Source organism: Pleurodeles waltl, chromosome 4_1 (assembly GCF_031143425.1).
Source record: "Pleurodeles waltl isolate 20211129_DDA chromosome 4_1, aPleWal1.hap1.20221129, whole genome shotgun sequence".
In the NCBI taxonomy this organism is placed as follows: Eukaryota; Metazoa; Chordata; class Amphibia; order Caudata; family Salamandridae; genus Pleurodeles; species Pleurodeles waltl.
The window spans coordinates 881875030-881897745 of NC_090442.1; the positions used below are offsets into that span (position 1 = coordinate 881875030).

General features: G+C 41.1%; 1 protein-coding gene across 4 annotated transcripts in view; it reads right to left on the reverse strand.

Moving 5' to 3' along the window:
- The window catches only part of MLC1 (modulator of VRAC current 1), a 206867-nt gene that overhangs the window by 129746 nt on the left and 54405 nt on the right, over positions 1-22716 (reverse strand). For all 4 annotated transcript variants that reach the window (XM_069230093.1, XM_069230096.1, XM_069230097.1 and 1 more), the window contains exons 4-5: positions 18154-18207; positions 17947-18048 (exon numbers count right to left, since the gene is read on the reverse strand). In XM_069230093.1, the coding sequence (XP_069086194.1) occupies positions 17947-18048; positions 18154-18207 (156 nt within the window). The remainder of the gene's footprint in view (positions 1-17946; positions 18049-18153; positions 18208-22716) is intronic.

The following is a 22716-nucleotide window of genomic DNA, read 5'->3' on the forward strand; positions in this document are numbered from 1 at the left end:
TAAGATAAATCTTGCAAAGTTCATATCTTTAACACTGTACGTTAGATTTTTATCTAGAGACTGCTTTGTGTGAGGGCAGGCACAGTCCTTTCAGGTGTGAACGACCACTCCTCCCTACACTCTAGCTCAGATGGCTCATCAGGATATGCAGGCTACACCCCAGCCCCCTTTCTGTCACTGTCTAGAGAGAAGTGCAAAACAGCCCAACTGTAAAACTGACCCAGACAGACAATCCACAAACAGGCAGAGTCACAGAGTAGTTTAAGTAAGAAAATGCCTATTTCCTAAAAGTGGCATTTTCAAATGGGCAATTTAAAAACCAAATTCACTTAAAGATGTATTTTTAAATTGTGAGTTCAGAGACCCTAAACTCCACATTTTGTCTGCTCTCAAAGGGAATCTGGGCTTTCAGGATATTTAAAGGCAGTCCCCATGTTAACCTATGAGGGAGATAGGCCTTTCACAGTGAAAACCGAATTTGGCAGTATTTCACTGTTAGGACATATAAAACACACTAGTATATGTCCTACCTTGAACATACACTGCACCCTGCCTATGGGGTTACCTAGGGCCTACCTTAGGGGTGCCTTACATGTAGTAACAGGGAAGGTTTAGGCCTGGCAAGTGGGTACACTTGCCAAGTCGAATTGGCAGTTTAAAACTGCACACAGACACTGCAGTGGCAGGTCTGAGCCATGTTTACAGGGCTACTAAAGTGGGTGGCACTACCAGTGCTGCAGACCTACTAGTAGCATTTGATTTACATCCATGGGCACCTCTAGTGCACTTTACTAGGGACTTATTTGTAAATCAAATATGCCAATTATGGATAAATCATTCCACAGTACATTTGATATGGGGAGCACTTGAACTTTAGCACTGATTAGCACTGGTAAAATGCGCAGAGTCCTAATCCAGGAGGTCAGAAGGCAAAAAGACAGGGGACACACACCAAAAAGTTGCCAGGTCTAACATGGGGCAACACAATAAGTATACAAAACAGTGATGTATGGCTTCAGTTAATCTCAGTCACTGGTAATCACTCACGTCCACATCCCAATCCATCGTTATTTTGCAAACTATGCCACCTCAGTTTGAACCCTTCTCAAATAGGAACAGTCTATGCCAAACTGTCAAGCCAGGTCCTCCCTGTACTAGAACACAAGCAACCCAGGGCTGGTTTTGCCCTAGTTATGGGTTCATCAGTCGGGTACTGCTTGGTTCCAGTGACACAGTGTGCATGGGGCCCAAGTCTGGGCATACCCATCCTGCTTAGGGCAACACAATAAGTATACAAACCAGGGATGGATGGAATTCCTGAGTTCATCTCAGCCACTGGTAATCACTTAGTGTGGTATCTAAATCCATTGCTAATTTGCACACCATGCAAGCTCAGTTTGGATTCAGCTAACTGCAAATCAGTCTTAACCATTCTTCAATAGGAGGAGTCCAACCCTAACTGCCAAGCCCGGACCTTCCTGAACTCGAACACAAGTAACGCAGGACCAGTTTTACCCTTGGTATGGGCTCATCAGCCAGGTACAGCTGGTTCAAGTGACACAATGTGCCCGGGACCCATGTCTGGGTATACCTGCCCCACTTAAAGCGACACAATTGTAGCAGGGTCAAGACTGATTTGCATATAGCTTGGTCCAAAGTTAGGTGGCATGGGGGTACCAGATAATGATGGATTGGGATGCTGCCCAAGTTATTACCAGTGGCTGAGATCAATTCAAGCATTCCGTCCATCACAGTTTTGTACACTTAAGTGGTATAGGTATGCCCAAGCGGGGTTCCCGTGCACACTGTGTCACTGGAACCAAGCTCTACCTGGCTGATGGGCCTGTAACCGTCCTGGGTTGCTGGTGGTCTGGTTCAGGGAGGAGCTTGCATGGCAATTAGGGCTGAACTGTTCCAATTGGAGGAGGTTTAAGACTGATTTGCTCATAGCTGGGTCCAATCTGAGTTGGCAAGGTGTGCAAAATTGCAGTGGATTAGGATCTGCCCTGAGTGATTACCACTGGCTGAGATTAATTCAAGCATGCCACCCATCACGTTTTTGTGTACTTTGTGTCACCCAAACTGAAACATGGCACCTGAACAAAAGTATATAAAAAGACAAAGCTTTTCCTGATTAATTCTCTACACCCAGGATTGACAAAGACATGAATATCCATCGCAGCTGCCCCCAACCCTTCTTCAATTAAACGAACGGCTGAAGACACACCTCTTTAAAGAAATTATTATCCAGCTTCAGTAGTGGTCCACTCTCACACTTAGAAACCAGCTACCCCTCCAATCACCCATTGAAAGTATGTTTGCCATTGACTCGCTACTTGCTGCATTTCTGCTAGTTTTCTGTTACACAAATACTGCATGTAAACATACAATACAATTGACCAATAATTATTGGAGTAACTCAAACAGAGTTTCAATGTAATAACATCACTGAATAAACATTAATTGCACACATATTCAATAGCTAATATTTTAAAATGTTATGGATAGTGGTGCGTGTTCTTTTTGTGTGTTTTAATTCCCCATCTGTTTAAGGGGTGAACCCTAAATCACCTACCCAAGCACACCTACTTTTCATCTAACTGGGATCCCGCGATTCCCTCCCTGGTTTGCGACAGGTCTGACAGTGTTTTTCACTCCTTGATTTTGGAACTTCTGGTGCATTTTCCATCTATCACCTAGTCCCTCCTCCTTCACCAGCGTTGCAGCAACCAAATTCATGAGTTTGTTATGCTAAAATTCACACTCACAAGAATGACATTAGAAGCCTGATAACAAATTTTGGGTCAATATTCTTTTAAATTGGGTTTTCTATTCAGTAATTTCACTGCACAGCAAAATGTGCAATTAGCTGGGATATAATCGCTCACAGGGCTGCTGACAGTGGGGTTGGGCTTCACACTGAGGAAAACTAAAAAGTGATTGGTGGAATGCTTGAATTATTCTCAGGTACGATCAAATACTACAGCTGCATCCCATCTATCATTTTGTTTGTGACCATACCACCTCAGGTAGAAACCAGTCTTCTCAGGGCAAGTACTGTGGCATGGATGCCATGGGCTCTGGAGCAAGCTAATAAAAGTGTCCCTTTGACTGCTGCTGAGGTAGTAAAATACGGCAGTTATCAAAGTTCAATGGGCATCTCTGGGCTCTGTGCCACTGCGCCTGCTGCACCAATGGTAGCTACTCCCCTGCTGAGGGCAAAGCCTTTGGCCACAGCTTTTGCCCAGACTTCATGATAACCACGGCCACCGTTCAGGTGTAGCAGGCAACTGATGCCAGGTGTTTAATTCCACCCTCCTCCCACCAATCCCTGTTGGCAGTGATGAAGCAGAAAAAGAAAGACTAACAAATATTCATATATCATGTATATAAAATCGTATAAGACGATGTGATTTTAGCAAAGAAAAATAATGTATGTAGGAAAATGTGCCCACGAAGTAGTTCGCCAGTATTATAAACAAGCTTAATCAATCATGAAGGATCGACAATGTAGTAATCCGTCATAATTGCAGATGTATTCTATGATTTTCTTGTTGAAACTGTTATATGCTTAGCCTAAATTTAGCAGAGGCTTTGGCCTAGTTGCCTGGTCACAAATTTAACTGCGTGGTTTTCACTTGTATTAACAAAAACGTGTTAAAGGCTGTATTTTTCCAGTAGAATGACTAATATACTTATCTCAAGGTTTCGTGCTAGGCAAGTTTCATCCCCTTTGAAGCAAGGTCAGTTTCTGCAGGTGCAGACAATAAAGACACTGATGCAGATTTAATTGGCAACTTTGTTGCTAGTTGTGTTCCAAAACTCCAAGGACACCTTATGCGTAGGTGAACATTAAGAGAAGGACACTATTCATTGGTTAAAGAGAAACCACCCCATGGACCCTCCAATGGAAGACCCTGAAGAATTTGGAAGGTTTCTTACTTAAACCTACCGGACAAAGAGATGCCAGCCATTTTCTTTGATGCCATTTTTGTTGAAGCAAGATTCAAGAAGCCATTTTGATGACCCTTTGATGCTTTTTCTCTATTCCAGAGAGAAAGAGACTTTAAGAATTCTCACCCTAGAGACTTTAACTTTACCCCGTCTTGCCCATACAATAAATTTTGCCCCATTTTCCTTGTTGCTGCAAGGAAAACCTGCCCTAAAACTTTGCCCCTTTGAAATCTGCCCCATACTGATCAAACCGGTACCTGAAGGACGAAGACTTTCCTTGAATGCTGATTGTATTTGTTAATTATAAAAGGATAATTGTATTATGCATTGTGTTTTTTTTCTTAGGTACCAACTGCTTATTTTGACAGAGCCCAAGCTAGACGTTTTTCTAAATTTATGTTGACTAAATTTATTTTGCATGAAGCCCCACATGCCAATGCTAATCAGAGGTTAGTTGAGGTATTCATTTGATGCACCATGCTGAATTGAAATCTTGTTATGCTGACCGATGTATGCAATTAGTCAAATTCAGTTACTCTTATTAGTGATTTGCATTGCTATAACTGAGTGCATTACAATCCAAATTTTGCGTAGATGGCGTTTCTTCCGTCGCTATGGACAGCTAGTAATGTTCATATACGTATTTCATTTGATTTTGAGACTTACTTATATTGTATTAGCTTTGTTAATATAGGGAAATAAACTAATTAACTTTTAATAAACAGGTTTGGTTATTCATGACTTAAAGGTCATGGAGTGTCAAATTACTGATTGGTATTAATTCCTAATTTGTTGTTTGATTACTAATTGAGTATTGGTTATTGATTATAAAGGATTATTAATTATTGATTTGAGAGATCCGACTATTCTTGGATGAGGAGAACTCAACCCGGTTAAAAGGTTCACCGACCTCCGGCTTGTCCAAGTATAAGTAATTTATAAGGATTGGATGCGCTACCAGTAGATGGTAGCAGAGTTTGATGGTTTAGCCCTTTGGGACCCCATCCGAACAATAGACGGATTCAAGTTAGAATTTTCTTTGATAAAACAAATTGGAGAGATGATGATGCCCTAAATCCCCAATGACTTTCCCGGAATATCGGAGCTTGCGAATGGAGGAAATGGAGGTGTGAGAATGTTTTCGGTGTTTCTAGTGACAGTATGAGTGAAGTTAGGGTTTCGCGCTTGCACAGCTTATGCCGCAGATGAATTGTGAAGTTTGCGAGGATTTTAGGGGGTTACGAACTCCAATCAAAATTTTAGAGGAGTGATACTCCAAAGTGTGAGAGTAGGGAAGTCGTCGAACTTCATATGAGTGTAGCGCTTTGTGCAGGAAAAATTGTCCACGTGGTTGTTGATGTTGAGACGGGCCCTGCGAGGTCAAGAAACTCCGGAGTATGTTGAAAAGTGTATGAGACACTTGATTGATGTTGTAATTTTTTCGGTTTAGTAGGTTGATCGGGCATGGTCAATAAGTCAATACGAATGTTGAGGAATAAAATAAATTTTTTGACTTTGAGATTTGACGAATTCTAAAGTGCACTAGAATAGTTCATTGATCAGTTGAGAGTAAAATTAGCAGGTCAAATTTTGCTTGCGAAAGTGGGAAACCGAGAAAGATGGAATAACTACAGAGGCTAGTGAAAAATCCCTAAGGTTTCTGAAGCGATTGTGTTACCTTTCCTGTAGTAAACCAACAGATTTGTTTTCTTCTTTTTGGTTAGTGCTTGCGATATATTGCAGAAATTAGTTTTGAGTGAAGCTGAATGAAGGAGGACAAGCTGCAAGACTTTGTCAGCCGCAGTGTGTGGGTGTGACGTCACTAGGAGCCGCGGATTGGACGCAGTCCGTGAAGCGCAATTGGTGGGGAAAGGCAAGCGAAGAGTATTCCGGGAATTAAAGTCACCTATTGATTACATTTTAAAGAAAATAAAAGACAGAAAGATGAAATTTTTCAAAGCACTTAAGAGTGCCTTGAGGGGAGATGTATATATTAAAGCAAATATAGAAGAAGAAACACCACCTGAGGGTACACCAGCTTACATCGTGATTGAAGAAAAGGGTGTTGCACCATGTCTATGGTTAAAGCAATGGTGTAAATTAACAGAAAAGCATGGAAGTGTAGCGTTTCCCATCCATGATTCTAAGAATTTTGGAGAATCTAAGATTTGCGCTATATGACATGAAAATACCTCCAAGACCAGCACAGTTTGAAGCATTAGCAATTTGGGAACAAATGGCTAGAAGGCAAATACAAAAGAAATTTGAGACAAGAGTGAGAAAAGTAGAAAAGACACTAGCGGATGCTAGATGGGATAGTACTCAAAAGGTTTGGAGATCAGATATATTGCAGGGAATTAAATTGTTTCCAGCAATTACTGATGAAGCAGAGATGGAAGGAAAGAAAGCTACCCATAAAACAAACAGGAGTCAGACAAGAGATAGAGAAAACAATAGAAGCTCGAAAAGGTCAGACGAATCGGACGATGAGGAGTTCATTCTGCAATTGCTAAATGACCGTCCACCACCATATGTGGAAAATGAAAATGGCCCAAGCACTAGTACTGCCCCTCCAGAACCAATACAGGGTACTGTAGCTCCGAATTTGAGAATATTGCAGAGGCAAAGTAGTCCTGATGTGCCTTTTACACCGGAAATACCACAAGTTCAGAGAATGTATCCTGACATAACTAAACTGAAACCTGTTAATGATTATCAGCCACAGGTCCAAAGACGCTATTATGATGAGCACAATTTGGAAATGACTTCTAATTTAATGGTGCAGGGAGGACAGAATTACCAAAGACCGACATTGATTCAAACCGAATCAACACAAATTTTGATGCCTCAAAAGCAGATGCAAGAAGTGCCAAAGTACATTCAAACAGCAGAAAACGAGTTAAACATGCCTGCAATGATGAACCATAATGTGGGAATTAACATGCCACAGAACTTGAGGAACAGACAGAATCCGGATGCAATATCTTTGCCTATCACTGTAGGTCCGCCAGTACCATTATATATACAGGCTAAGCCAAGTGTATGCGATCAAGGGGTAATGACACAAAATGAGACAGGGAGGAGATACATAGAAAATACTCAAGAAACGACTCCGGTAGGAACACTGTCAAATAGATCTGGGTCTTTGTTGGAATTTAGTCCAATTCCAGTTTGTGCTCCGTCAACTGTGGTAAGGTCAAGTCCACCACTAATAGTACCGCTGACTTCAAAAACAGAAATGTTACAGAAACCATCAGTAGCAGTAGACGTAAATGCCACATTAATGGGACTAAACACACAACAGTTAACACAATGGTTGAACAGCCTGAACTCCCCACAGAGTACACCCAGCGGGAAAGGAGAAGAATATTTGAATAAAATAAGATTGGGCATGGAACGATAGGTCTGAACAGGTTGGAATCATACACAGAAGAAGAGCTGAGATACATTTGCCCTAGAATTACAAGAGAAGTAAGCAGCATACATAGGAGGTTACAAGAAATTGCAGACAGACACAAAATAGACATAGGTAAAACCAAACACTTGAGCAGAAGTTACAGGTTAGACTTTGAGACAAAAGATTTTGAACACATGAGGTCTGCAGGAATAAGGACACACCTTAAAGAGATACTGCAAAGCGCGCAGGTTTGGAGATGTTTAGACAAGTGGGAGAGCAGGTGAGTTAAGAAAAAGGATAAGAAGAAAGAAAGTACACCAGATCGGAATGAGAAAGTACAACAGAATGATGATCTTATAACCATGTTACCAATGAGAGAAACAGCAGGGGGAAAACTTGTCCATGTACCATGGCACAGGTGTGATATTCAATCCTTTACGGATCATTACCCTAAGTTAAGAGAGAAACCGATCGAATGGTATCAGCAAACAGATAGATTTGTGAAACTCGCAAAATGTCTTTGGGAAGACCTGAATACTTTATTCGAAATTGTAGTTCCGGCAGATTTGTGGGAAGATTGTAAAAGGGCTGTAGATTGGCCAACAAGTGAACCAGAAAGAGATAGGGACACATGTGCACCATCGCCTACGGTAATAAGCATGTACCATAAAGTGATTGAGTACCTGAAAACAAAAGTTGCGTCGAAAAATGTAGATTGGCAGAAGATTGACAGAACAGCACAGGAGGTTAAGGAGTCAATACATGCATACTATGAGAGATTGTTGAAAGCATTTAAAAATTACAGTGGCACGGAAACGATTGAGGCAAAGGACATGCTCCATTTTGTGTTCAGATTTGTGGGAGGATTGAGACCCGAAATCAGCCAGATGATTAAAATGCATTTGATTTGTTGGCAGTCAAAATCGATTGATGAAGTGTTGAACTATGCAAAGTACTGCAGTGATGAGATTGAGACAAAGCAGAAAAGGTTAAAAGAAAAAGTGATGGTGATGCAGATTAGAGCAGCCCAGACAGGTTTGCAAGGTTTCCAACAACAGTTGCCGCAGCAGAAAGAGCAGGGAAATGCTATGTTCCAGCCGCAGATGAGAGGCAGAGGCCGAGGAGGTTTTGTGAATAATGGTCCTGATTTAAATACTGTTATGATTCCAAATGGTATACAGGCAATGAAGAAGGTGATGCCATGTCACACGTGCGGAATCGTCGGGCATTGGAAACGGGAGTGCCCAATGTTGGTGCAGGAAGGTGTAGGTCAGCAAAACAATTATGTCAATACATTACAGAATATGAGAGGACCGTAATTGAAAGGTCCGAATCCAAATTTTCAAAATAATGTAAATCAGATGCAAGGTCTACAACCCATACAACCACAGCAGGTGCAAATGCCCCGTGTACAAATGGTACAATCGCAGCCAATGCAACAGCAGTTTCCTACGGTACCTAATCAGCAAATGCAAATATCATTAGCACCAATGAATCAGCAACAAGTAATGCTTCCTCAACAGGTTACAGGTCAAGGAATGAATCAAAGTAACACAGTACACCAATTCCCGTTACACAGTGTGAATGGAAAAAACAATGAATGGGAGAGTGAAAGTTCAGATGAGGAGGGAAATTGTATGCTTGCAGCATCTTTGGAAGTTGATCAAAAGGGACCATATGTGGAAGGAAGAATTATGGGTCACAGCGTTTCATTCTTGGTTGACACAGGAGCTACACGCTCTACAGTCAGAAGTATTGAAGTACCAAATTTGCCACTCTCAGGGAGAACAGTTCAAGAAGTGGGAGTAGCAAATAGGTATCTGACAAACCCAATTACAGATCCAGTGCAAGTCAAAATTGGTAACTTTCAAGGGTTACATAAATTTGTGGTGTGTGACTCAAGTCCGATATCCCTATTAGGGAGAGATTTATTGTGCAAATTGGGATGCTCGATTATGTGCTCAAATAATGGAATTAAAATTCAGACAAACAGTGATGAGGAAGAAGAGAACAGTTTAGAAGAAGACGAAATGGAAACTGTTGATGAAGAGTATCCCCTGATTACTCTTTATCCAATGCTCACTGAAGCAGATATTCCAGCCGAGTTACAAGAAACAGTTGAAAAGGAAGTGTGGGATATGACAGGGAAAGAAGTAGGATTGGTCAAAGGAGCAGAACCAGTGAAAGTGACTGTAAACCCCAATGTAAATTTTCCTCAGACTCCACAATACCATATGTCACAAGACACTCTCATGAAAGTCGCCCAACTCATTGACGAATTTGTGAAACAGGGAGTACTGAAAGAAGTACTAAGTAGTCCATGTAATTCACCAATCATGGGACTAATAAAACCAAGTGGAAAGGTCCGAATTGTTCAAGATTTGAGAAAAATAAATGACATAATAGTCAAATGTTGTCCTGTAGTACCAAATCCAGCTGTAATAATGTTTCAAATTCCCTGTGATGCAGAGTGGTTCTCAGTCATCGACTTGTCACAAGCATTCTTTTCTGTGCCTCTTCATAAGAACAGCCAATTTCTCTTTTGCTTCAAATTCCTGGACAGGGTCTACAGTTGGTGTCGAATTCCTCAAGGGTTTTCGGAGTCACCATCAATTTTCAATCAGATTCTAAAGAAAAATCTGGAATCATTGGAATTACCATTTGAATCAACCTTAGTACAGTATATTGACGATTTACTAATCGCATCCAAAACAGAAAATGACTGTATAGTTGACACTCTTGCCCTACTGAACCATTTGGGAAGGAATGGACACAAAGGGCCTGATTACAACTTTGGAGGAGGTGTTAATCCGTCTCAAAAGTGACGGTAAAGTGACGGATATACCACCAGCCGTATTACTAGTCCATTATATCCTATGGAACTCGTAATACGGCTGGTGGTATATCTGTCACATTTGGGACGGATTAACACCTCCTCCAAAGTTGTAATCAGGCCCAAAGTGTCTCCTTCAAAATTGCAATTCTGCCAGAAGAAAGTGAAATATTTGGGTCACCAAATAGAAAAAGGGTTGAGAAGAATAATGAAAGAAAGAATAACGAGTGTACTTCAAATGAGTCCACCCAAAAAAGAAGTGAGAAGGTTTTTGGGAATGGTGAGCTACTGTCGCCAATGGATTCCCAATTTCTCGACTCTAGCCAAACCTTTACTGAAACTGACCCAGAAAGATGCGCAGGATGAAATAGTGTTGAAAAGAAAAGAAATGGATGCCTTTATTGAATGAAAGGAATGCATGTGCAGAGCTCCAGCTTTAGGTATGCCTGATTACACAAAGCCGTTCACATTGTTTTGTCATGAACGTGATGCATGTTCCTTGTCTGTCTTGACTCAAGCCCATGGTGGCGTAAACAGACCAGTAGCATATTTTTCAGCTACTTTGGATCCAGTCGCAGCAGCCTTACCATGATGCTTGCGTGCTAGCAGCAGTTGGTATAAGCCTAAATCATAGTGAAGGAATAGTGATGGGACATCCTTTAACAGTTATGGTCCCTCACTCAGTCGAAATACTTTTGACACGTTCCCGAACACAGCACATGACTGGTGCTAGGCTCACAAGGTACGAGACAATAATTTTGGGTTCACCAAATGTGCAATTGAAAAGGTGCACCACATTGAATCCAGCAACTTTGTTTCCCAGTGAAAATGTTGAAATTTAAAGTGTTGATGATATAGAGCACGATTGTCTTCAAGTGACTGAATTTTGTACAAAACCAAGACCTGATATCAAAGATACTCGATTGGAAGAAAATGATCAGATTATTTTTGTTGATGGTTCATGTTTAAGAGATGCACTAGGAATATTGAAAGCAGGATATGCTGTATGTACAATAACTGGTGTTCTAGAAGCATCTTGGCTTCAAGGACTTTACTCTGCACAAGTAGCGGAACTAGTAGCCCTTACTAGAGCTTGCCAACTTTCTGCATTATTGAAAGTCACCATTTACACTGACAGTCAGTACGGATTTGGAATAGTGCATGATTTTGGACAATTGTGGTCACAAAGAGGCTTTATGACCTCTTCAGGATCACCAGTGACAAATGGTGAAAGAATAAGAGAATTGTTACATGCTATCCAGTTGCCAGGAGAAGTAGCAGTGGTAAAATGCAGAGCACATTCGAAATCACAAGACTTCGTTTCTTTGGGAAACGGATATGCAGATCAAGTCGCAAGGTTTTGCGCATTGAACTGTATATTGCTCAGAGACGAATGGAACTTGATAAATGAGCCAGAACTTTAACCAAGTGAAGCCTTTGCTCTAAAAGTCGTAGACACAATCGAAGAATTAAAATTCCTACAAAATAATGTTAGTAAGGATGAAAAACTCTCATGGAGTAAATTACAATGCGTAAAGAAACCAGATGATTTGTGGGTTTCTAGTGAAGGGAGATTGGTTTTGCCAGACAGTCTTTTGACGCAATTAGCCAGGTTATACCATGGACAAGCCCACCTTGGAAGGGATGCCATGATTAGATTATTCAAAATTGATTGGTTTAATCCCAAATTCCGCCAAGTTGCTGAAGCAGTTTGCCATCGTTGCGTCATTTGCCAACAAATGAACGCAGGGAAGGGAACAGTAGTAAATTTGAGCCACATTGGAAGAGCAGGTGGGCCATTCAGCAGGATGCCAATGGATTTCATTGAGATGCCTATGCATGCAGGCTTGAAATATGTGTTGGTGATTGTGTGTATTTTTAGTCACTGGATTGAAGCATACCCTACACGCAGAAATGACAGTCTCACAGTTGCAAAACTACTCTTGAGAGAACTCATACCACGTTTTGGATTCCCGATCTCTTTGGAATCAGATAGGGGAAGTCACTTCAATAACAAAGTAATCAAATTACTGTGTGCAGCACTGAACATTGAACAAAAATTGCATTGTAGCTACAGCCCTGAAGCATCAGGACTAGTGGAGCAAATGAATGGCACGCTGAAATCAAGGATGGCAAAAATATGCGCATCCACAAACTTGAAATGGCCTGATGCGTTGCCCTTGGTGTTAATGTCAATGAGAAACACACCTGATAGAAAAACTGGACTATCACCGCACAAAATTCTCATGGGCAGAGCCATGAGACTTCCGGCAGTTCCTGCAAATGCTCTTGTAAATATTACAGATGAAATGGTATTGGACTACTGCAAAGGTCTGGCTGATGTGGTCCGCTCTTTTTCTCACCAGGTGGAGGCAACCACCTTGCCACCGATCCAAGGTCCAGGACACACCCTGAAAGCAGGTGACTGGGTTGTGATAAAGAAGCACGTGAGGAAGTCGTGTCTGGAACCCCGTTGGAAAGGACCTTTTCAAGTGATTCTACAACTACCACCGCTGTGAAATGTGCGGGAGTTCCGAACTGGATTCACGCCAGTCCCACGAAAAGGGTGACGTGTCCCACAGAAGAGGAAAGTGAAGTGCTGAAATTACCAACAACTGACAGGAAAGTACCAGGCACTGAGACAGAATGAAGAGAGCCTGAAAGTGAACAAGAAGAAATCGAGACAGAAGAAATATTCTCTGAGGAAGACAAAGTCGATACTTTTGAGGACAGCAGAGAAGAAGCCTGAGGAGGTGACATAGCTCCTGGAGGTGACAAAGATCCTATCACAGGTGAAGAAGCAGGAGAGCCTAATAAGAGGAGGGCTTTCCCAGAAGCAGACGATGCAGGAAAAGAAGGAGAAAACCTGATTGACCTCCTAGGGGAAGGAGACAAGACAGAGCAGAGTGCAATTGTTCAAATTCTTCCAGAACCGGTTGCAGGTCCATCAGGTGAGAACAACGCGAAACGAAGGCAAAGCATATCAAAGACTAAAGAGACATTGAACGAAAACAAATGGCCAAAATTGAAGGAGAAAAGAAAAGAAGTGTCTATCGTAATAAAAACATCGAATGAAGAAAAAGACACAGCCAAAGAACAAGACATAAGTGAAAGAGAATCGAAAGGAGATGCAAAATTGAAAAGGGAAAGAATACTGAGCAGAAGACATTCTGGTCCAGAATGGGCATACACAGCCACTAACGATTGGTCAGACAAATTTCTATCTCTTAGTCTTGAAAGCGAAGAAGCAGAACGACACTTTGGTACTTGAAAAAGTGAAATTTCATGAACATTACCGAATAAAACATTGATAACCTGATTGACTTTTGAAACCGATTTTGAGACAAAGCTGCTAAAACCGATAAGAGACTAAGCTGCTAAAGAAAACCGTGTGTACTTTGACCTCGTTCAACCTTTATATATCTGCAAATCTGATTTGATAAGGTGCCTTCAACTTTCTGATTCTATATAGATCATGACAGGCTACACTACACAAGGACATAAAATGAAATATTGTAAATACATGTGTATGGGTCTAATAACTGCATGTGTACTAATAATTATGGCAATAATTCTTGGAATGCATGGAGGGAATGAAAGAGACGCGAATGATGCATCTACCTTTAAAACTACTACTGAATTAACCCCTTTGAAGAAACTCGAGCAAGACGAAAAATATTTACACGACAAGAAATAACTTTCTTCTAATGTCTTCTATCGCTTGCTGAATGAGTATGTTGAGACAATGGATGCGAAAGATTGTTATGTATGTACACAAATACCTACCTCAGTAATAGAAGGCGTGACATATCATAGCATGCCTCTTACGTATGGAATAAAATGTAGTTTGTTACTAACAAGATTTTATGGTCAGGAGTATATTCAATACTTCTATTCTAATCAGGACATTGTATTTTCATATGTTCCAATAATTGAGTACCTGAGTCAAGTAGCAAGAGATTATTATATAAAATTAGTTAGGGGTTTCTTTGAACCATTATCGCCTTTTTCCACAGTTCACGCTCATAAAGAAAACCTTACATGCTTGCTTTCACCCGTAGAGAAAAGCTTTTTAGATCACACTGAAGATAGAAGGAAAATGGTAAAGGAAAAATTAGAAAAAGAATTAAATAAAAGGACATCTGTAGATAACTATGCTTTTTCCGCAATAAAGACACAAGGGAAACTGGCTTTAGACGCGATACATATAGGGAAGCTTTGTATATATAGACCTAAATCATATTATGACACAATCTTTGTAGGAATGAGTGAATGTAAACACATGTTTTTATTCCAGAGTAAATGGACATTCATGTTAAATGGCCTAGATCCAGCTACTCCAGGAGTATACTATATTTGTGGACTCAATGCCTATTATCGTCTTCCAAAAGGATGTTATGGGAGATGTTATTTGGGGATAGTATTTCCAAAGATTTATCAACTGGACGACTTAAAGAAATTTCCAAAGTTATCTGAATTACATTGTATTCAGAAAAGGGAGACAGCTTCTGGTGTGGTAGGAGATATATTTGGAGCAATGATTCCTTCCGTAGGAGTTATATTGAATTCAATCAAAATACGAAAGTTGTCTACTATTGTGGATAACATGCTGACAAAATTCTCAGGAGCCATGATCATGATTGATGCTGAACTTGCTGCAGAAAGAGCTATGACTCTTCAAAATCGGCATGCTTTAGACATTCTTTTAGCAAAGAATGGCGGCATTTGCAAAATGCTTGGTGCACGTCACTGTTGTTCATATATACCAGACAACAGTAGACAAATTAGAAATATGCTTACAAATTTAACTAACGATAGTGCAGATTTGAAAGAATTGAAAGAACCAGGAGTATGGGAAAAGGTTGGAAAAGGAATTGCTTCCGTGGGAAATTGGCTCAGCAACATTTGGAATGGAATATTACTGAAAATAGTAAAAGGGATATTAATAATACTAATTTGCTTAATAGGTATTTGGGGAATATGGAAAGCTATTAAAATATTGAAATCAAGAAACAAGAGGAGAAGAGAAGAGAAGAGAAGAGAAAGAACAAAAGAAAATGGCAGAAATATACAGGGAAAAATCAAAGGGAACAAAAAGGAAGAGGGAGATGACTGAAATGCAAGATAATGAAACAGAATTTTAATGAAATAAAATTTGTGATGGAAGATTTAATGTGATGACATAATTAGTCATCAGAGGAGAATTTGATGAAGCAGAAAAAGTAAGACTAACAAATATTCATATATCATGTGTACAAATAGTATGAGACGATGTGATTTTAGCAAAGAAAAATAGTGTATGTGGGCAAATGTGCCCACGAAGTAGTTCGCCAGTATTATAAATGAGCTTAATCAATCATGAAGGATCGACAATGTAGTAATCCGTCATAATTGCAGATGTATTCTATGATTTTCTTGTTGAAACTGTTATATGCTTAGCCTAAATTTAGCAGAGGCTTTGGCCTAGTTGCCTGGTCACAAATTTAACTGCGTGGTTTTCACTTGTATTAACAAAAATGTGTTTAAACTTAAAGGCTGTATTTTTCCAGTAGAATGACTAATACACTTACCTCAAGGTTTCGTGCTAGGCAAGTTTCATCCCCTTTGAAGCAAGGTCAGTTTCTGCAGGTGCAGACAATAAAGACACTGATGCAGATTTAATTGGCAACTTTGTTGCTAGTTGTGTTCCAAAACTCCAAGGACACCTTATGCGTAGGTGAACATTAAGAGAAGAACACTATTCATTGGTTAAAGAGAAACCACCCCATGGACCCTCCAATGGAAGACCCTGAAGAATTCGGAAGGTTTCTTACTTAAACCCACCGGACAAAGAGAAGCCAGCCATTTTCTTTGATGCCATTCTTTTGAAGCAAGATTCAAGAAGCCATTTTGATAACCCTTTGATGCTTTTTCTCTATTCCAGAGAGAAAGAGACTTTAAGAATTCTCACCCTAGAGACTTTAACTTTAACTTTACCCCGTCTTGCCCATACGATAACTTTTGCCCCATTTTCCTTGTTGCTGCAAGGAAAACCTGCCCTAAAACTTTGCCCCTTTGAAATCTGCCCCATACTGATCGAACCAGTACCTGAAGGACGAAGACTTTCCTTGAATGCTGATTGTATTTGGTAATTATAAAAGGATAATTGTATTATGCATTGTGTTTTCTTTCTTAGGTACCAACTGCTTATTTTGACAGAGCCCAAGCTAGAAGTTTTTCTAAATTTATGTTGACTAAATTCATTTTGCATGAAGCCCCACATGCCAATGCTAATCAGAGGTTAGTTGAGGTATTCATTTGATGCACCATGCTGAATTGAAATCTTGTTATGCTGACCGATGTATGCAATTAGTCAAATTCAGTTACTCTTATTAGTGATTTGCATTACTATAACTGAGTGCATTATAATCCAAATTTTGCGTAGATTACGTTTCTTCCGTCGCTATGGACAGCTAGTAATGTTCGTATACGTATATCATTTGATTTTGAGACTTACTTATATTGTATTAGCTTTGTTAATATAGGGAAATAAACTCAGTAACTTTTAATAAACAGGTGTGGTTATTCATGACTGAAAGGTCATGGTGTGTCAAATTACTGATTGTTATGAATTCCTAATTTGTTGATTACTAATTGAGTATTGGTTATTGATTATAAAGGATTATTAATTATTGATTTGAGAGATCCGACTATTCTTGGATGAGAAGAACTCAACCCAGTTAAAAGGTTCACCGACCTCCGGCGTGTCCAAGTATAAGTAATTTATAAGGATTGGATGCGCTATCAGCAGTTTCCTACAAATTGCAGTGATTACTAAACGGCTTTTCACAGATCAAGAATAGCAGTTGTATGGGTACTGTAATTCAACATGTTTTCTTGTTTTATTTTACATTTCTGATGATCACAATGAATATGAGAGATTGTTCTTAAATGAAGAATACCCCCATTTTTACTTTTTAGGTCTGGAGAAAAAACCTTTTGATTTTACTAAAATTATATGTATAATAAACTTTACTTAAAGGACTTTTCAGCTTTTTCAGCAAAATGCAGCACACATAGAAAGAGGAAAAAACAATGAGAAATAAAGATATTTCTCCTCGTTACGCCTTTCGTGGGGGGGCATAAGATGTTGGCGCATTCCCAGGTTTACACGTCCTTATAAATCTGGGAATGCATCAAAATCCCTGGGGGGGGGGACACCCACTTCAATGCCCATTGAATGCCTACCCACGGCAGAGTAAGCCAACACAACAATTTGCACTGCCTTGCCTTACTCCAGATTTCTGAAACCACTTGAAGCCACGCAAAAAATCTGACTTAGAGGTTTGCAGCAGACATGTACCTTGTTGCAAACATGACACAACACTCTCATAAATATACCTGCAAAGGTCTGATTACAAGTGCCCCGGTAATGAAGAGAGCAATACCCCTCTCCCTGAAGTAATCAATGCTAGGTGTATGCCCTAGGAGGGGGGAAGGTGTTATTGCCCGATTACAAATGGGACCCTGAGATTCCCTTGCAACTTATACAGTGCCAAAACAGGGACAAGAAAAATGTTCATTTTCAGCCTGGCATCCACTCTAAACGGGGCAAAGTGTGATGAAATGGGAGGAGACTGGGCAGTTTTAAATATGTAGATCAATAAGACTGCCATATCAGTACACAAACGTCTGAGAATGGATGAGCATGATGTTTACAAATATTCAGTAAATGTGTAAATACAATTTTGGAATCATAATATTGTATTTTGCCACAACTCACATTAATTGCTGAAGGGTTGATAACTAATTTGCAGCCGTACCAAACTAAACAAGTGGTGGTGACAGCAAACGTGGAAACAAACAGGATCTGAAAACTGGGTACCTGAAAAACAAGTGCATAAAACATGTTTCATTTTCAACTACAGCAAACCGGAAAATCTGAATCGTGACAACTTTACGTGTGAAGTGCGTAAGATAGGTAGCTCACCACATTAATCTTGTTTTTCGCTCCTGCGAAGCTAACGACAGCAGAAGGAACACACTGAAATAAAGCAAAGGAGATAATAATCACAATATACGTAGGTAGACAAACTTGCTTTTTTCAAGTCACCAACAAACAGCAACCTAGCAGAGGTGAATGCATAGTCCGTCACCTAATAAATCCACTACAAAAAGTGGGTTGGACGTCTTTCACGACTGACCCACGGCACGTCTGCAAAGGAGAACAGTAGCAGCATTGACCCTGCATAGAGGTGAAAGCCCCGCCTTCGGTGGCTTTGGACCCGCCTGCCTCTAACGGAAAAATCATGTCTACAAGCTAGCTATCATTTAGAAGAAAGTCCTTTAGTTGCACAAAGTTTAATAAGCTGTTTATTACCAGTGTTGGGTGTGGAAAGTGCCCATGACTAACAAGGGAAGTTTTGCGGATAGCATGAATCCAGTCCCCTCCTTCAACAATGGAAAAAACAGCATATTACAATATGCATATCTGCTTTAAAGGGATATGTCACTTTGTTTTGTTCCCATGTATTTGTTTAAAAAATATATTTAACAAAAACAAGAGCACAAGGGGTTACATTTGTGGATTAAGGTAAAATCACCTCATAGGGCTTCAAGCATTCATAAGAGTTGATTTCTTGTGTAAAATCAATTTAATATTCAATCTGTGAGGGATAATTTGATGTTTGCATTACAGTAATCAATGTGAAGGTTTCAGTATAGTTGCTCTAAATATCATGTGTTATTGGACACATCAGTCCTAAACAAATCTACTCATCCACTCGCTATGGCAAGTTAGATTTTATCAGGTCCATCTATTTTTAGCACATACTGCTCCTGGTGAGTAAAATTACCTGGAAGGAAAAGGTGTTCTGTTCACTCAGAAAGTGAATGAGCGATAAAGAGGCCTTTAAATCTTGATTTTATCTTGACACATTTGCTGTCTGTTCAGGGACAGAGGTCAAATGTGAATTTGTCTTTTTACTAATTGTTTCTTATCTTATCCTGGAAAATGGCCTTTACTCTTCTTTCTCATAATTCAGTTGGAGGTGTTGGTCAAGTGAGCTGTCTGACAATCACTGTGACACAAAAGGCTGTAAGATATCCCTTATTTTCTAACACAAAACATCTAAATAGCTTGTAAATGAATAGTACAAGCATTTCAAAATGTATTGGGAATTACGAAAGAACATTGTTTTTGTAATTCAGAAGTGTGACGCAAACAAATATTTAAATAGGAGCACAACCAATCAGAACACTTTACTTGGTGATGTACAAATTACAAATATTTGAAGAAACTCGATTTCCAAACATTGTGCACTATATACTTTTTTCATTAAAATGATACGTCATTAGGAAATGTGGTGGCCATTTCAATGTAAAATCTGCTGTTTGCAAATAAGTGTTGTATCACTTCATGCTTCAGGTATGTATTTATTAAATGTGATACATTTTAAACATGATTTGAGAACCATTTCTGCCCCGGCCCTGATGAAAGTACGGTTAATGAACTGAGAGGCAAGCAAGTGGTCATGTGTATCCTGTTTGTGGCTCGATTTGTCTTAGATATGGAGCACATGTTTAGTCTACTACATCAATCAATCATTATTTGTAAAGCGTGGCTACTCACCCGTGAGGGCCTCAAGGAGCTGGTGGGCGGGGAGGGACCTCATCCTCCTGGACCTTTCAGCCACGTTCAACACCATCTGCCACCACAGCCTACGCACACACCTCAATGATGCAGGAATGCGCAACAGGGCCCTGGACTGGATCACCTCCTTCCTCACTGGCAGAACTCAGAGAGTTCGCCTCCCTCCATTCCGCTCTGAAGCCACCAAAATCATATGCGGCCTACCCCAAGGATCGTCCCTCAGCCCGACCCTCTTTAATGTCTACATGGCTCCGCTTGCTAACATCACCTGATTTCACAACCTCAACATCGTCTCATATCATACCAATCTCCTCAAAGGAATGAAGGCCATCGCCGAATGGATGAAGAACAGCTGCCTGAAACTGAATTCCAACAAGACTGAGGTCCTTATCTTCGGCTCCACCCCCTCCGCATGGGACGACTCCTGGTGGCCTGCCACACAGGGAACCCCACCGACACCCACCAACCATGCACGCAACCTGAGAGTCATCCTGGATTCTTCAATATCAATGACATAGCAAGTCAACACCATCTCCTCCTCCTGCTTCAACACCCTCCACATGCTTTGGAAGATCTACAAATGGGTCCCCACTGAAACCAGAAGGACAGTCACCCAAACCCTCGTAAGCAGCAAATTGGAATATGCAATGCACTCTATGCAGGAACCACTGCCAAACTTAAGAAAAGACTGCAATGCATATAGAACGCCTCCGCATGCCTCATCGTGGACATCCCCAGCCACTGCCACATCACAGCCCACCTAAGAGACCTACACTGGCTCCCCATCAACAAGAGAATCACGATCAAACTCCTCACCCATGCTCACAAGGCACTGCACAACACCAGACCAGAATACCTCAAGAGACGGCTCTCCTTCTACACCCTGGCCTGACAGCTTCGCTCCGCTGACCTTACTCTCGCCACCATCCCACGCATCCACAGAATGACCGCCGGCGGCAGATCGCTCTCCCACCTCTCCGCCAAGACGTGGAACACTCTTCCCACCCTCCTGTGTCAGACGAAGGACCTACTTACCTTCAGGAGACATCTCAAGACAAGGCTATTCGAGCAGTAGCAACCTCCCCCTCAGCGCCTTGAGAACCTCACTAGTGACTGGTGTGCTTTACAAATACTCTGATTGATTGATCGGAAGAGCCACATCTTGAGGTTCTTCCTGAAGATGGTGAGCGACGGGTTGAGGGGGAGGTTGTTCCAGCTCTTTGCTGCAGTGTAGGTGAAGGATCGTCCTACGGCGGTGGTTTTGCGGATGTGAGGGATGGTGGCCAAGGCCATCTGGGCAGAGCGGAGGGATCTGGCGGGGGTGTGAAAGGAGATGCGGTGGTTCAGGTAGGCTGGTCCAGCGTTGTGTATGGCCTTGTACGTGTGGGTGAGAAGCTTGAAGGTGATTTGCTTCTCTACAGGTAGCCAGTGGAGGGTCCTCGTGTTGGGAGATGTGTTCCGGGCGAGGGAGGTCCAGAATGAGTCTGGCGGTGGCATTCTGGATGAGTTGTAGGTTTTTGATGTTTCAAGTTGAGGTGCCGGCGTAAAGGGCGTTGCTGTAGTCGAGCTTGCTAGTGACTAAGGCCTGGGTGACTGTTCTGCGATAGTCTGCTGGGATGCATCTGAAGATGTTCCGAAGTTTGCGGAGTGTGTGCCAGCAGGAGGAGGTGACAGAGTTTACCTGGAGGGTCATGGATAGGGAGGAGCCGAGGATGATTCCTAAGCACAATTGTTTTTTTGTATAGCAGACATGCTGAACTTGCATACTTGAAGGTGCTCTCATATGTGCCAAAAAAAGAAAATGGCGGCTCAGTGAATTAAACTATTTGCCCAGGATCACATAGTTTGAAACCAGTTTATGGGTGAAAAGCATTATAAATAGGTCAAGTAGATTACTTAAGTCACTAGGCCTGCAGGTTTAGTAACATTTTTATGATTTTTCGATGCCTGCATGTATTTTCACTGACCTATGGTATTACACAATGTTACGCAAACACACTTTTTAAATATTAGCACATTATCCGCAACAAAACCATACTTCTCTCAAAACACTGAGGGACATATCTACAGGTTTTTTTAAAAACATATTTTATTGATTTTCAAAAATTGCAGCAATCTCCAATTATAGGGAATAACAGGTAGCAGGCGATGCACTGTATTACTGATAACCATCAGCAGATATACAGTATTAATAGCCTAATTGCTGCCTTCCCTGTCTCCCAGCACTCCCTCTGCATCCTCTGAGTCAAACTTTTCCTTCTATGCAAGAATACCCCAGTATTATTGGTATGGAGCCCACCTGTTATGCACAGCTTCCTATTATCCCTTCTGACTTGATATTGGACGCATGTCTCCTGGAATGTGAGGTCGGATTACATGTGGAAGGTGATAGTAAGTGCCAATTCATGGTTTACCGGGGGTTGCTATATTAGTGTTCAGGAGCGGGTGGGTATGGGAGTACCACTACGGGAGCACTGGTCCATGTTCTTTAAGCCATCAACTAACAACTCCCATGCCCTGGCGTTGTCTAATTTACCAATGTCTTGGCGTGCCTCTCTCAATAACAGTAAACCCTTGCAGTTAGCCCATTTCTCCAGTTCTCGTTGAATTGTTAGCAACAGGGGGCCCCTCGGGTATTTCCAGTGGCGTGTGATCTTCAATTTAGCAAGGATCAAGGCTAAGTCCTGGAATTTACTAGTGATTTAGCTGTGTGCGGAAGCCAATGGAGGAGGCAATGGCCAAGAGAAGTGGGGACCGCCCTCTCAATCAGCCTCGCCAGTATTGTGGTGACCCCCTCCCAATATGCAGTGAGAAAGGGGCATGCCCAGACCATGTGGAAAAAATTGTCATTTACCTCCCCACATCTAGCACAGGAGGCGTCATAGATTATAAAAAATGTAT